Source organism: Hemiscyllium ocellatum, chromosome 33, assembly GCF_020745735.1.
Source record: "Hemiscyllium ocellatum isolate sHemOce1 chromosome 33, sHemOce1.pat.X.cur, whole genome shotgun sequence".
Lineage (NCBI taxonomy): Eukaryota > Metazoa > Chordata > Chondrichthyes > Orectolobiformes > Hemiscylliidae > Hemiscyllium > Hemiscyllium ocellatum.
Window position 1 is genome coordinate 22,906,088 of NC_083433.1, and position 15,662 is coordinate 22,921,749.

A 15,662-nucleotide genomic window follows, 5' to 3' on the forward strand; every position below is an offset into this window, starting at 1 on the left:
TCTTAGGGAAAAGGCAACTACCATTAACTCTATCTATACGTCTCATTATTTTATAAATATTCTATCAGGTCACTTCTCACCCTCCTAAACTCCAGTGAAAAACATCCCAGCCTTTCTTTACAACTCAAACCTTCCATACCCACAACATCCTGGTAAATCTCTTCTGAATCCTCTCAAGCTTAATTATATCCTTTCTGTAAATAGGTGACCAGAAATGGACACAGTATTCCAGGAGAGGCCTCGCCAATGTCCTGTACAACCTCAACATGACTTTCCAACTCCTATACTCAAAAGGACCGAGCAATGAAAACAAGCTTACCAAATGCTTTTTTAACCACCCGTCCATATGTGACGCAAACTTCAAAGAATTATGCACCTGCATCCGTAGCCCTGTGTTCTATAACATTACCCAGTGCCCTACCACTAATTGTATAAGCCCTATTCTTGTTTGTTGTACCAGAATGCAATACCTCGTATTTCTCCAGATTGAACTCCATCTTCCATTTTCCAACCCATTGACCCATTTGATCAAGATCCCTTTGTAATCTTAGAAAACCTCCATCACTATGTACTATGCCACGAATTTTGGAGTCGTCCACAAACTTACTAACCATGCCTTCTATATTCATATCCAAATCATTTATATAACTGACCAGGAATCAGGCCCACCAAAGTCTACCCCAGGTCGCTATTTAATGAGATGATTTGCTAATAACAGCTAAGACCAATAGGATGCACTTAGAGAATGTTTTTTATAGGCCTTAGACATTTCTCCCAAGCAGTGTATGCCTTAGAAGGGAAAAGTGTGTGTTTTAGGCACCCCAAGTAACAGAGTAGACAAGACCAGGTTATACCTGTGGGTGATAAGCGAGGGTGATCAAAGGTGCCCCAGCTCCCACATCTGTACCAGGGCACCATAAACCTATGCCCTCTAGTTCTGGACTCCCCCACCCCAGGGAAAATACTTTGTCTATTTACCCTATCCATGCCCCTCATGATTTTATAAACTTCGGTAAGGTCACCCGTTGGCCTCTGCTCCAGGGAAAACAGGCCCCTCATCCTTCTAAACTCCATCGAGTATTGTCCCATTCCTCATGTTAATTTCATTCCTGGGTTCATTCTCATGAATCTCCTCTGGACCTGCTCCAGGACCAATACATCCTCCCTGAAGTATGGGGACCAGAATTGCTCTCAGTTCTCCAAATGTGGCCTGCATATAGGGAATGAGCTACCTGTGGAAGTGGTGGGGACTGGTACAATTGAAACATTAAAAAGACATCTGGATAAAGGGATATGGGCCAAGTGCTGCAAATGGGATTAGATTAAGTTTGGATATCTGGTCAGCGTGGATGAGTTGGACCCAAAGGATCTGTTTCCGTGCTGTATATTTCTACGACTCTATGACTCTATCCTGTTGAGACTTGGACAGAGTGGACATTGGGAAGATGTTTCCATTGGCAGGAGGGATGAGGAACAAGGGCACAGCCTGAGAGTAAAGGGAAGACCTTTAGAATGGGATAAGAAGAAACCTCAGAAGTACAACCCTGCTTTTATATTCTAGTTCTCTCAAGATGAGTGACAACATCGTATTTGCCTTCCCAATTACTGACTCAGCATGCAAGTTTACCTTAAGAGAATCCCGGACTAGGGCTCCCAAGTCCCCTTGTACTCCAGCTTTCTGAATTTTCTCCCCATTTAGAAAATAGTCCTTGCCCCTATTCTTCCCATCAAAGTGCCTGACCTCATACACGGGATCTTTGATTTTAAACAGGTAGAGTGGGACTTAAAAGAATGAATGTGAGCACCACGACAAGGTGCCTGGATAGATTTAAATCATGAAGGGGTTACATTCAGGTTGGCTGTTTCTGTGAAGACCCCCATTTGTGTTTGTCAGATTTAAATCCAATAAATTAATGCCAATTTTTCACTCGCATTTACCCCCAACTCACTGCAGCCCAGTATTTCAAAACAAAACTAAATTCTGAACATTTTAAACTCATTCAAAGATTGTGATGTAAGATTTTTCTAACTAAAAACCACAGAAGGAGACAATGCGCAGGTTTGTCAGTCAATAATACTGCCTGCTTAAAGGATGTAATAGAGAAGAAGTGTACTTTATTGGTTTTAAGTTAAATAGTATAATTGCTGGTTTGCATTACACTGGCCAGGACTTGTAGCCCATTGGGTGTGGAAGGCCTCACATAAAGATGCACACTGTGGATTCACACCACAATCCCTTCCACAGCTTGGCTCCAGTCTGGACCTTCCTGTGTAGCCCACAGGGAGGTTCCTAGACTGGCCTCCTTACATTAGGTGGTCAAAATTCAGGAATGGGGATTTTATGATTCTATGATCCCATCAGTGTAGAAATAGGCCAACCTACTGACCTTCTGAAGAGTAACCCACCCACACCCATTCCCCTACCCTATTATCCTATATTTACTCCTGAATAATGCACCTAACCTACACATCCCTGAACTCTATGGGGCAATTTAACATGGTCAATTCACCTAACCTGCACATCTTTGGATTGTGGGAAGAATTGGAGAAAAGAAGGTTTAGGGGTGACTTGATAGAGGTGTACAAGATGATTAGGGGTTTAGATAGGGTTGACCATGAGAACCTTTTTCCACGTATGGAGTCAGATATTACGAGGGGGCATAGCTTTAAATTAAGGGGTGGTAGGTATAGGACTGATGTGAAGGGTAGATTCTTTACTCAGCGAGTCCTGAGTTCATAGAATGCCCTGCCAGTAACAGTGGTGGACTCTCCCTCTTTATGGGCATTTAAATGGGCATTGGATAGGCATATGGAGGAAAGTGAACAAGTGTAGGTTAGGTGGGCTTGGATTAGCGCAACATCGAGGGCCAAAGGGCCTGTACTGCACTGTATTTTTCTATGTTCTATGTTCTAAACCCATGCAGACATAGGGAGAACGGGCAAACTCCACACAATCACCTAAGGCTAGAATCGAATCTGAGTTCATGGCACTGGGAGGCAGCTGTGCTAACCACTGAGCCACCGTGCTGCCCTAATGCTACCCCCTCAGATGTCGAGGAGGCAGCAATTTCCTCCAGAGAGGAGAAGAGGGGCCAGGGATATAGAGAATGCAGTCTGGTCCAGGCTGTCCGAGGGATGGTGGGTGGAGATGCAGGAGGTGGTACCTGTGCTGCTGCGTTGCTGCTTCTCTGTTGCTCCTCCACAAGCTGCCTCCGCCGCTCCAGCAACACGTCATGCTCTTGCTGCAGTTGGGCCTGGTGTAGGATCTCCTTCAGCTTGCCGGGCTGCAGCTGTGACTCCAGAGCTTTCACCTGAAGTAAAAAAAAAGGTCAGAAAGCCAATGGGTCAGCTGCCGACGTGACTCCACAGAGTGATACAGCACGGATGTTCAGCCCGTCAGCTCTTTGCAAGTGCAATCCAATGAGTTCTATTCTGCTCTTCACCCTCCAGCCCCTGAATCCTATCCCCACATTCTTGGAACCCTTCTTTAGTTTTTGGGGCTTCTTCACCCCAAACTAAGACTGGGTGCAACGTATGTGCGCAGTATGTGTAATGATGAGTGTATCTTTGGGGAGTTGTGGATGGTAATGGATGGTTGAGTGTGGCTGTTCTGGATGTCCACATGTATCTGTGGCATTATGATCTGGATACACACTTCATTCCTCAGCTGCAGTCCAGATTGGTTCCTGTGTCCACACAATCCAGGAGCAGCGGTGGGACTGGGGACACTGACAAGAACTCAGCCTGTGTTTCTCTGCAATGGAGCAAGTCCAGGCTGCAGTGGCACTCTCCCAGCTCTAGGGGGACTCCACGCTGTCATTTTGGTGGGGAGGGCCTCACACACTTCAGTCAGAAGTGGGGGAGACAATGTCAAGTCAGTGGAAGTGGGCACCGTGTGAGGAACGTAACCAACAATCTGAGGAGCTGGAGTCTGCTGCCAAGTACAAAGCCCGAGGGCAGGCCAGAGGGCCACGTCACAGACAGATTGTGGAGGGAGGCATGGCCCCAGCAGCCTCTGAAGCAAAGGACCAAAACAAACCTTCTCTTCCAGTGTGATCCGGATCAGCCTCTCCTTCTCCAAGTGCTGCCTTAGCTCAGCCAGCTCTTCATCCGCGGAATCCGGAGAACCGATCCCTTCGTCGGATTCGTCGCCTCGTTTCCGTTTTGGGGAGGAGCCTGAGTATTCCTGGGTTTGGGAGCAGGTATGGGGAGGAAGGAGGAAAATAGAAACCATGTCTGTACAAGGCTCAGTTGGCAAGGATGACCAGACCACAGAGACATTGCGATACAGAACACACCAACAACAGCATTCCAAACATTAGGTTTTGAGGAGGGATTGCATAAATGAGCTGTGCCTGGGGAGGTGATCTGATTACAGTTTTTAAGGACTTTGAATAAACACAGGGTAAAGAGAGAGTCACTTACCTCCCGGTGAGAGAGGTCCAATGGACATTAAATTAAAAGGAAAGCTAGGCCAATCAGGAGGGAACTATTTTTAACCAAAGGCTGGTGGAAGTGTGAAATAGCACAGCAATTAAACATTTTAAATCAGAGATTGATTTTTTTTTCAATGGGAATAGAGGGATATTGGAGCAAAGGTAAATGAATTGAATTAACACACAGATTTGTCACAATCGCATTGATTGGTGGAATAGACTAAAAGGGCCGAATGGCCCCCGGTTTCAATATTCTAAAGAGTTGCATCTGAGGGATATCCCAAAATGAGGGATATCAATGGAACCAGGTTGATTTTTCGTATCCAATATGAGGCACTCCAAGACCAGCTGCACAGTACATTACCTGCTACCCTGATCCAGCACTGTCCTGTTCAGGAGGAAAAACATCAGCTAAGTGACCCAAAACTTACAAAGATCCACATGGTAGAACAGAATTTGAACACTGCTGAAAACAGTGACAACTTGCTGAAGTTCTTTTTTTGTCTTTCACTAATCAGGACAAATTTCAGACCATCACAATTTATACGACAGCAGAAAAGGAGACTGATCGGTCAGTAAGTTGGCTCTGCTTAGTTTTGGTGCTGCCATGGATACAGCATCAGGAAATCATGTGCTCACCAAACTTCTGCCAAAAGAAAGGCTCAAAGCTTGAACAGCTTCCTCAAACTAGCTACCAATTTAAGGTAATCAGTTGAGCTCATAACTTGGCTCACTTCCACTGGTGGCGTACAATCTTTTACAGGAACACATCCTCTGCAAACAAAAGGAATATGTCCAGCCTTGCACCTTGGCATCAAGAGCAAACAAGGACAAGGGCAATTCATAAATACTTCGCTTGGGGTGGGATGGGTGGGTAATGACACAGTGCTAAAGAATAAGGTCCTTATTCCACACAAAACAGCCGCCCACTCACTGTCCTTCGAATTTAACAGCTCAAGTATTTGGATTCTGCAATTTAAATGGTATAAAAATGATAAAAGGGTCTGATCAGGGTGAATGTGGAGAAGAGGTTTTCACTTGTGGCAAAGTCCAAAACAAGGGGACAATCTCCATCAAACAGCTATCAACAAATCCAACAGAAAATTCAAGAGAAACCTCTTTTCCCAGAGAGTAGAGAAGAACAATACATACTTTTAAGGGGAAGTGAAACCACTGTGGGATGAAAAGGAGGGTAGGCTGATACCTGAGATGAACGAGGCTGAGAACAGGTTTGTGTGCAGCATAATGTCAGACATGGACACATTGAGGTGAATGACCTGTTAGTGAAAAATTCTACTCAAGCTGTATAATGGAGAGCTGGGGGCTCCAGTCTCGGAGGGGTTTCTGAAAAACTGTCTCTCTGTCGGTTTCGCTGCTCTTGTTGTTTCACAGTCGGACGGGCAGCAGTTTCAGGCGATGACCAGCTGAGAAAGCAGCTGCTCTGGCAGCTGTGGCCCATTCCCAGTCAGACAGACAGTCAGTCAATCAGCACACACAAAGCAACACAGAAATAGTGGCAATGGAACAGAAATCAGATCAGCGCCGCTTTCTGTAGCTGCTCATTTTCCCAATCAGATCAGCATTTTGTTCAAACAGGATGGTAGAAGGTAAAGCCAGATAATTTAGAACTCCCTCCCTTAACACAATCTCAGAGGATTTTATAAACCGCTGAGCTTTAATCATACACCTTTACTTAGAGTTCTTAAATATTCAATACTGTGAAATGTTGCCCTCACTGAAATACCTAATGCACAGAAAAAGGCCACTTGGCTCAGCAGGTTCTGGATCACAAATATAAAGTGGTGATTAATAAAATCATGAAGGATTTCTGAAGAAGCTTCCAGAGAGTGGTGAGAGTATACTATCACCCGGATTTGGGGGCGGCACAGTGGCACATTGGTTAGCACTGCTGCCTCACAGCGTCAGGGTCTCAGCTTTGATTCCAGCCTCAGGTGACGGTCTGTGTGGAGTTTGCACATTCTCCCTGTGTCTGCGTGGGTTTTTTCTGGGTGCTCCGGTTTCCTCCCACAGTCCAAAGATGTGCGGGTTAGGTGAATTGGCAATGCTAAATTGCCCGTAGTGTTACGTGCATTAGTCAGAGGGAAATGGGTCTGGGTGGGTTACTGTTCAGAGGGTCGGTGTAGACTGGTTGGGCCGAAGGGCCTGTTTCCACACTGCAGGGAGTCTAGTGTTAACAGCACCAATGGATTGAAGATATAGCAGAGGAACAGAAGGATCTGCTGCTGATAGGTTTAGATGAAAACAATTTGAATGTGAAGCATAATTCTCGGCAGAGGTTTAATGAATGCTGTGTTGCACGGTCCACATCTTTCTGTTCCCCTCTAAACATATCCAAGTCACACTCAAATTTAACAAAAGGAATCCATTCTATCAGGAGATGTGGATGTCATTGGCAAGGCTGACATTTATTGCTCATCCCTAATTGTCCTTGAACTGTTTGGCTATCTGGACCACCCCAATTAAAAGTCAACCACATTTCTGTAGGTCTGGAGTCACATGTAGGCCAGGCCAGATGGGGACAGCAGATTTCCTTCCCTAAAAAGGACATTAGTGAACCGGATGAGTTTTCGCAACAAATTGACAATAATCACCACTGTCACCATTATTGAGACCAGCTTTATGTTCTAGACAATTTTTTTTAAAGGAAATCATTGGTTGAATTTAAATTCCACCAGATGCTGTACCAGTGTCCCCAGAACAATAGCCTGACCCTCTGGTTCACTAGGTCGGGAACATTACCACAGTGCAACTGTCAAGTGCTCAAAGCTGCATTCCCATCAACAGAAAACTACAGGTCCCCCAAGCTTCCATGTCATCCACAAAAGGCAGAAGGCTGGATATATATTCCTTCGGTTTGCAGAGAATGGGTCCCTGATTGTTTGAAATTTAGCATTCTTGCCTTGATCCTGATGAGTGCAAGATGAAAAGATTCAGCAACAACCCACTTTCCAGCAATATTCAGTTAAGGGTTTGTAGGCATCTAATCATTGATAATTTATATTGTTAGGGAGACCAGTGACCACAGAAAACAGGGCCTTGTATATATAACTTTCAGTACATGCAAAAGGGCCACATTGAGAAGCTGACTAGCCACAGCCAGGAAGACCATGTGCCCAAAAAAACTGAACAAAGTAGCTGACAGCTATCATCTGGTCCGTTTCTCAGGGCAATGCCTTGACAAAAATCAGCGTCAACCTGCCAAGTTTAAGTTAAAGCAAAGCCTGGCAGTTAACTATCAATCATCATCTAACTGGTGCATTCCCCGTGTCAACGGCTTTACCCATTAGCATTTGCTTGCTAACCCACCAGTGCTATATGCACACACAGGATCAAAATGTTGCTCCCCTTTGCGTCATAATTTCATGTGATACATCTCAATGAATACAACGGGGAAAAGCCTTATTTTATTTCTAGTAGGCACAGAACCATAGAATTCACAGTACAGAAGGAGGCTATTCAATTGTGTCTGTACCAATTCCTGAAAGAGCTACCCAACTAGTCTCATCCTCCATAGCTCTCTAAATTCAATTGTCTATCCAACTCTCTGTTGAAACCTCCAATGGAAACTGCGTCCACCTCTCTACCAGGCAGTGCATTCCAAATCCTAACAACTCTCCGACTAAGGACATTTCTCCTCATTTCATTCCTAGCTCTCGTGCTGACAATCTTGAAACTCCAGATACTGATGTACCAAATAGTGGAAACAGAATATCCTTCTTTACCCTCTCAAAATTGTTCATAATTTTAGTCTTCTCTGCTCCAAGAAGAATAAGCCTAATTTCTTGAATCTTTCCTTATATCTAAAATTCCTCATTGGTAGCATCATTCTCGTAAACACTCTTTGAACTCCATCCAGGGCTTTAACATTCTTCCATAAATAAGGCGCCCAGAACAGAACACAAAACTCCAAGTGTAGTCTGACCAATGATTTGTCGAAGTGTAGCATCACTTCCTTGCTTTTATACTCTACACTTCCATTTAAATGCGAGGTGCTGCATTTTGGGAAAGCAAATCTTAGCAGGACTTATACACTTAATGGTAAGGTCCTAGGGAATATTGCTGGATAAAGAAACCTTGGAGTGCAGGTTCATAGGTCCTTGAAAGTGGAATCGCAGGTAGATGGGATAGTGAAGAAGGCATTTGGTATGCTTTCCTTTATTGGTCAGAGTATTGAGTACAGGAGTTGGGAGGTCATGTTGCGGCTGTACAGGAAATTGGTTAGGCCGCTGTTGGAATATTGCATGCAATTCTGGTCTCCTTCCTATTGGAAAGATGTTCTAAAACTTAAAAGGGTTCAGAAAAGATTTAGAAGGATGTTGCCAGGGTTAGAGGATTTGAGTTATAGGGAGATGCTGAACAGGTTGGGGCTGTTTTCCCTGGAGTGTTGGAGGCTGAGGGGTGACCTTATAGAGGTTTACAAAATAATGAGGGACATGGATAGGATAAATAGGCAAAGTCTTTTCCCTGGGGTCGGGGAGTCCAGAACTAGAGGGCATAGGTTTAGGGTGAGAGGGGAAAGATATAAAAGAGACCTAAGGGGCAACTTTTTCATGTAGAGGGTGGTACATGTATGGAATGAGCTGCCAGAGGATGTGGTGGAGGTTGGTACAATTGCAAATTTAAGAGGCATTTGGAGGGGGATATGAATAGAAAGGGTTTGGAGGGATATGGGTTGGGTGCTGGCAGGTGGGACTAGATTGGGTTGGGATATCTGGTCGGCATGGACGGGTTGGACCGAAGGGTCTGTTTCCATGCTGTACATCTCTATGACTCTATAAACCCAAGGATCCTAACCCCAGGTCAGGCGAATGGGCCATGCTAAATCGCCCATAGTGTTGGGTGCATTAGTCAGTGGGGAATGGGTCTAGGTGGGTTACTCTTCAGGGTGTCGGTGTGGACTTGTTGGACCAAAGGGCCTGTTTCCCTTCTAATCTAATCTAATCCTATAAACCTTGTTAACTAATGTTTCAATTTGCCTGGCCACCTTCAGAAATCATGCAGGTGAATCATACTCCTGTACTCCCCTCAAAGTTTTACCATTGAGCCTGTATTGTCTCTTCGTTTCTTCCACCAAAAGGCAATACCTCACATTTCTCTGCATTGAAATTTATCTGTCAGGTGTCTGCCCATTTGACCCATCAGTGTCCCTCTGAAATACAGAAGTTGGGAGGTCATGTTGCAGCTGTACAGTACATTGATAAGGCCACTTTTAGAATACGGTGTTCAATTCTGGTCTCCCTGCTGTAGAAAAGATGTTGTGAAATTTGAAAGGGTGCAGAAAAGATTTACAGTCATTTTGCCAGAATTGGACGGTTTGATCTATAGGGAGAGGCTGAATAGGGTGGGGCTATTTTCCCTGGAGTATCGAAGGCTGAGGTATGACTTTATTCAGGGCAATCTCAATTATCCAAATGACATGGCAGGGAGTATTTTGTTCGGATAATCAAACTTTCAGATAATCAAATGTTCAGATAACACAGTTTACTCAAGCATTGGAACCTTGAGATCTTGTTCGGATAATCCGAAATTTGGAAAAGCGATGTTCAGATAATCGACGTTGTACTGTAGAGGTTTATAAAATCATGAAGGGCATGCATAGAGTGAACGGCCAAAGTCTTTTTCCCAGGGTAGGGGAGACCAAAACTAGAGATCACAGGTTTAAGGTGAAGGGAGAAAAGATTTAAAAGGGACATAAGGGGCAACTTTTCATGCAGACGGTAGTGTGGGTATGGAATGAGTGCCAGAGGGAATGGTAGAGACTGGTATAATTACAACACTTAAAAAGGCATCTGGATGGGTATACGAATAGGAAGAAACTAAAGGGATATGAACCAAATGTTGGCAAATGGGACTGGATTAATTTAGGATATCTGGTCGGCATGGACAAGTTGGACCGAAGGGTCTGCTTCCATGCTGTATAACTAAATGACTCTACAGACCACTCGACATTATCCTCACAATTCATTATTCTCCTTAGCTTAGTATCATCTGCAAATTTGGAAATTTATTAACATTTGTCAAAAATGTTATTTTTGTTGCTTTTTATCCTCTACATGAATGTGATTTTTGGATTGTTGGAAGCTCACCAATTGTCTCCCACTACAAACTATGTTCACCATTTGTGAGGTTTTCCAAGATTGTAACGTTCATGTAAATCCCTCTGTTATTCATGTAAACCGGTCACGGCCCTGGAGGGAATTCCACCCCCTCACCAATGCCAATAAAGAGATATCTTCTGAATTCCTGACTGGATTTATTAGTGACTATTTGATGTTTGCAATCCTGAATTTTGGTCTCCTTCTTTGGAAATGCTGGGAGGCCCACAGCAGTTGTACATGTCAACCACTAAAGTTCAATGCACCAATGTGACATTTTCACTGTCAATGGGGGTGGTGCCAGGGGACTGGAGAGTGGCAAATGTTGTGCCCCTGTTCAAAAACAAAGGGAATAGGGATAACCCCAGGAATTACAGGCCAGTTAGTCTTACTTCAGTGGTAGGCAAAGTAATGGAAAGGGTACTGAGGGATAGGATTTATGAGTATCTGGAAAGACACTGCTTGATTAGGGCCAGCCAGCACGGATTTGTGAGGGGGAGGTCTTGCCTTACAAGTCTTATTGAATTCTTTGAGGAGGTGACCAAGCATGTGGATGAGGGTAGAGCAGTGGATGTAGTGTACATAGATTTTAGTAAGGCATTTGATAAGGTTCCCCATGATAGGCTTATGCGGGAAGTCAGAAGACATGGGATAGTGGGAAGTTTGGCCAGTTGGATAGAGAACTGGCTAACCGGTCGAAGTCAGAGAGTGGTGGTAGATGGTAAATATTCAGCCTGGAGCCCAGTTACAAGTGAAGTTCCACAGGGATCAGTTCTGGGTCCTCTGCTGTTTGTAATTTTTATTAATGACTTGGAAGAGGGAGTCGAAGGGTGGGTCAGTAAATTTGCAGACGATACAAAGATTGGTGGAGTTGTGGATAGTGAGGAGGGCTATTGTCGGCTGCAAAGGGACTTAGATATGTGCAGAGCTGGGCTGAGGAGTGGCAGATGGAGTTAAACCCTGTCAAGTGTGAGGTTGTCCATTTTGGAAGGACAAATAAGAATGCAGAATAGAGGGTTAACGGTAGGGTTCTTAGTAAGGTGGAGGAGCAGAGGGATCTCGGGGTCTATGTTCATAGACCTTTGAAAGTTGCCACTCAGGTGGATAGAGCTTGTAAGAAGGCCTATGGTGTATTATCGTTCATTAGCAGAGGGAGTGAATTCAAGAGTCGTGAGGTGATGTTGCAGCTGTATAGGACTTTGGTTAGGCCACATTTGGAGTACTGTGTGTAATTCTGGTCGCCTTATTTTAGGAAAGATGTGGAAGTTTTGGAGAGGGTGCAGAGGAGATTTACCAGGATGTTGCCTGGAATGGAGAATAGGTCGTACAAGGATAGGTTGAGAGTGCTAGGCCTTTTCTCATTGTAACGGCGAAGGATGAGGGGTGACTTGATAGAGGTTTATAAGATGATCAGGGCAATAGATAGAGTAGACAGTCAGAGACTTTTTTCCCGGGTACAACAGTGTGTTTACAAGGGGACATAAATTTAAGGTGAAGGGTGGAAGGTATGGGGGGGGGATGTCAGGGGTAGATTCTTTACCCAGAAAGTGGTGAGGGCATGGAATGCGCTGCCTGTGGGAGTGGCAGAGTCAGAATCATTGGTGACCTTTAAGCAGCAATTGGATAGATACATGGATAGGTGCTAAAGCTAGGACAAATGTTCGGCACAACATCGTGGGCCGAAGGGCCTGTTCTGTGCTGTATTGTTCTATGTTCTATGACATTCCTGTTAGACCAGCAAGTGGTTCCAGCAGATATATATCAGCCACAGGTTCCATGCCAACCCACTGTCCTGCTCACCTGCACCAGTCTCTTCAGATGTGCGTTTTGCTGGACCAGTCGGGTCTTATCTTCCTCCAAAGCAAAGATATACTCAGCAGTCTGCTGAAGGATTGCTGCCTGTCGAGAGAGAGAGACATAAGAATCAATCACTTTCCAGAATTCATTTTCTGTATGTTTTTTCAGTCAATCAGTCTGGTCATGTTATGCCATCACTCCCTGAAGTGGGACTTGAATCAGTATCGTCTACCCCAGAGGTAGGGACGCTACCGCTGTGCCACAAGATCCCAAAAAGTTAATTGTGCGCTGTGTTCTACAACAATCTATATGACACAATAACATCAGGGAAGGGTTAGGGCAGGCAGATCAATAGACAAAGAGGCCATTTTGAAGAAGAGTCACAAAGGAAGATAAGGGAGAGTTATAGAAAGGTAGAGAGGTTTCAGGAGGAAATAATAGCTGAAGGCATGGTCGCCAAAACGCCTGATCCAGATGCCAGGATTGGGGAGCCGCATTTCCACGATATATACATGAACCACAATGTCAAAGCCCTCTGGGAAGGACGGGTAAGGAGACTAGCTCTCCTGTTTCATTCTTTAAGAAATAGTAACAAGAATAGGCCATTCAGCCCCTCCAGCCAGCTCCACCATTTAATAGAATCATAGAATCCCTACAGTGTGGAAACAGGTCATTTGGCCCAACAAGTCCACACCGAACCTCCGAAGAGTAACCAACCCAAACCCATTCCCCTACCCCATTGCTCTACATTTCCCCTGATTAATGCACTTAGCCTACACATCCCTGAACACTATGAGCAATTGAGCATGGCCAATCCACCTAATCTGCACATCTTTGGACCGTGGGAGGAAACCAGAGCACCCAGAGGAAATCTACACAGACACAAGGAGAATGTCTGTGTGGAGTTTGCACACAGTCTCCGGAGACTGGAATCAAACCTGGGTCCCTGGCGCTGTGAGGCAGCAGTGCTAACCACTGGCTGATCTGACATTCCTTGCATCATTAAAAATCACACAACACCAGGTTATAGTTCAACAGGTTTATTTGGAAGCACTAGCTTTTGGAGCGACGCTCCTTCATCAGATAGCTGGAAGGTGCAGCACTCTGAAAGCTAGTGTGCTTCCAACTAAACCTGTTGGACTATAACCTGGTGTGTGATTTGTAACTGTGTCCATCCCAGTCCAACACCGGCTCCTCCACATCATTCCTTACGTTCACATTCCTGCCCTTTCCCTGTAGCCCTCCACTTTCTGACTGATTAAGAACCCATCCCTTAAGTATATATGATTCTGCCTCCCCCACTAAGCCAATCAGCTCCTGAACCTCATCCTTGTGAACTGGTTTGGGAATGGAATGAACAGAGCTCACAATAAGGGGAGATGCAGAGAATCCTGGTGCTGTAGGAGATTAGTCAACACCATTAGGCTGATTGATCGTGGGAGCATCACAGTTAGTGGTGAGCAGAGGTAGGAACAGGATGGAGGGGGGTGCGAGGCAGAAAGCTGAAAACGTGAGCCAAAAGAAAAGTCTCAAAATAAGCTGTGCAAGTGTAGTTCAAGTCTTTAAAACAAAAGGAACGTGTTGCGTAAAGTTCCAATTAAAAAATATAACAGGCAGGAAAAGCTTTTTGTTTGCCAGGCGCCTGGCTGTTTGCTCAGGACAATGGAAGGAAGGAAGGAAGATGGATCCTGCAGGTGTGAACAGACCTTGCTGAGCTTCTCTCCGTCTGTGTGAGGCAGCAGCACTTTGAGTGATTGGAAGCCAGCGTTGATGCTCTGCATGCGTCGGCGCTCATTACTGTTGGCAATTTCCCTGCGGATCCGCCGGTCATGATCCCGCTGGCTCTCCGGCGTCAACGCAATGTTCGACAGGCTGCAGTGAAGGACAGAGAGAGGGAGAGAGAGAGAGAGAGACAACAGGAACTGAGACCATCAAATCAAATCAAATCCAAATCCCACACATTCCGGAGATCTCAAATTTTAACAAAACACAGAAACCGCTGGAGAAACTCAACGAGGTCTGGCAACTTCTGTGGAGAGAACAAAACAGTTCATATGATGAAGATCTGAAACAAAATTTTAAATTACTGGAGAACCTCAGGAAGGTCACTGGACTCAATTTCTCTTTCTCTTTCTCTCTACACAGACTTGGAGGTGCCGGTGTCGGACTGAGGTGGACAATGTTAAAAATTGTTCTGCAGAAGTTATATTAAGGTTCCAGACATGAACTCTGGAGAATCTGAGCAGGAAGGCAGCATCTGTGGAGAGAGTTAAAAATCCCACAACACCAGGTTATTGTCCAACAGGTTTATTTGGAAGCACTAGCTTTCGGAGCGCTGCTCCTTCATCAGGTGGTTGTGAGCAACGCTCCGAAAGCTAGTGCTTCCAAATAAACCTGTTGGACTATAATCTGACATTGTGGGATTTTTAACTCTCTCCACAGATGCTGCCTTCCTGCTCAGATTCTCCAGAGTTCATGTCTGGAACCTTAATATAACTTCTGCAGAACAATAAAAATTAAATTCCAAACAAGCAGCAACATTGAGTCCAAACATGGGATGCCACAGTGGTTAGCACTGCTGCCTCACAGCACCAGGGACCCAGGCTGAATTCCAGCCTCAGGCAACTGTCTGTGTGGAGTTTGCACATTCTCTCTGTGTCAATGTGGGTTTGCTCTGGGTGATCCAGTTTCCTCCTACAGTCCAAAGATGTGCGTGTTAGGTGGATTAGCAGTAGGAAATGCAGGTGTAGCAGGGTAGGGTCTAGACGGAAAGTTCTTCAGAAAGTTGGTGTGGGACCTGATGGGCCGAATGGTCTGCTTCCACACTGTAGGGATCCTATGCTTCAGTCTAAGTTTATATCCTGTGTCGTTAGGTCCCTAACTTAAATCAGACAAATATTCTGATTTTAGGGGTCAGTTCTTTTAGAGACAGAATTGTAATGAATATGCAGATGAGTCTCTGAGGTAAGCTGTGATGTAACTGTGACATCAGTGGTCATGTGCTAGGACTGTGGCAAGAGGTTGGAACCAGGAGAGCTGGGAGTGTGCTGTTCTGTTGCCTTACTGTTGTGTAAACTCTTAACAGGTTTTTAAAAGAAACTCAGAAGTCAGGCCTGAGCTTGCATGAAGATCTGAAAACCCCTGAATGAAACTTAGAGTGGGAGGCAGTCTCAAAGTGGTAATGTCACTTGAACTAGTAATTCAGAACTCCAGGCCAAAGTTCCTGCTGTGGCAAATAGGGACATTGGATTCAAAAAAACTAAAAAAATTGGGATAAAGAACTACACTGTGTCAACATTTATCATTGTAAAAA

General features: G+C 44.8%; 1 protein-coding gene across 2 annotated transcripts in view; it reads right to left on the bottom strand.

Annotated features, from left to right (window-relative positions):
• LOC132831496 (transcription factor AP-4-like) overlaps positions 1–15,662 on the bottom strand; it is a 34,082-nt gene that overhangs the window by 7,137 nt on the left and 11,283 nt on the right. For both annotated transcript variants that reach the window (XM_060849672.1, XM_060849671.1), the window contains exons 2-5: positions 14,056–14,221; positions 12,353–12,451; positions 4,040–4,186; positions 3,165–3,311 (exon numbers count right to left, since the gene is read on the bottom strand). In XM_060849672.1, coding sequence (XP_060705655.1) covers positions 3,165–3,311; positions 4,040–4,186; positions 12,353–12,451; positions 14,056–14,221 — 559 coding nt within the window. The remainder of the gene's footprint in view (positions 1–3,164; positions 3,312–4,039; positions 4,187–12,352; positions 12,452–14,055; positions 14,222–15,662) is intronic.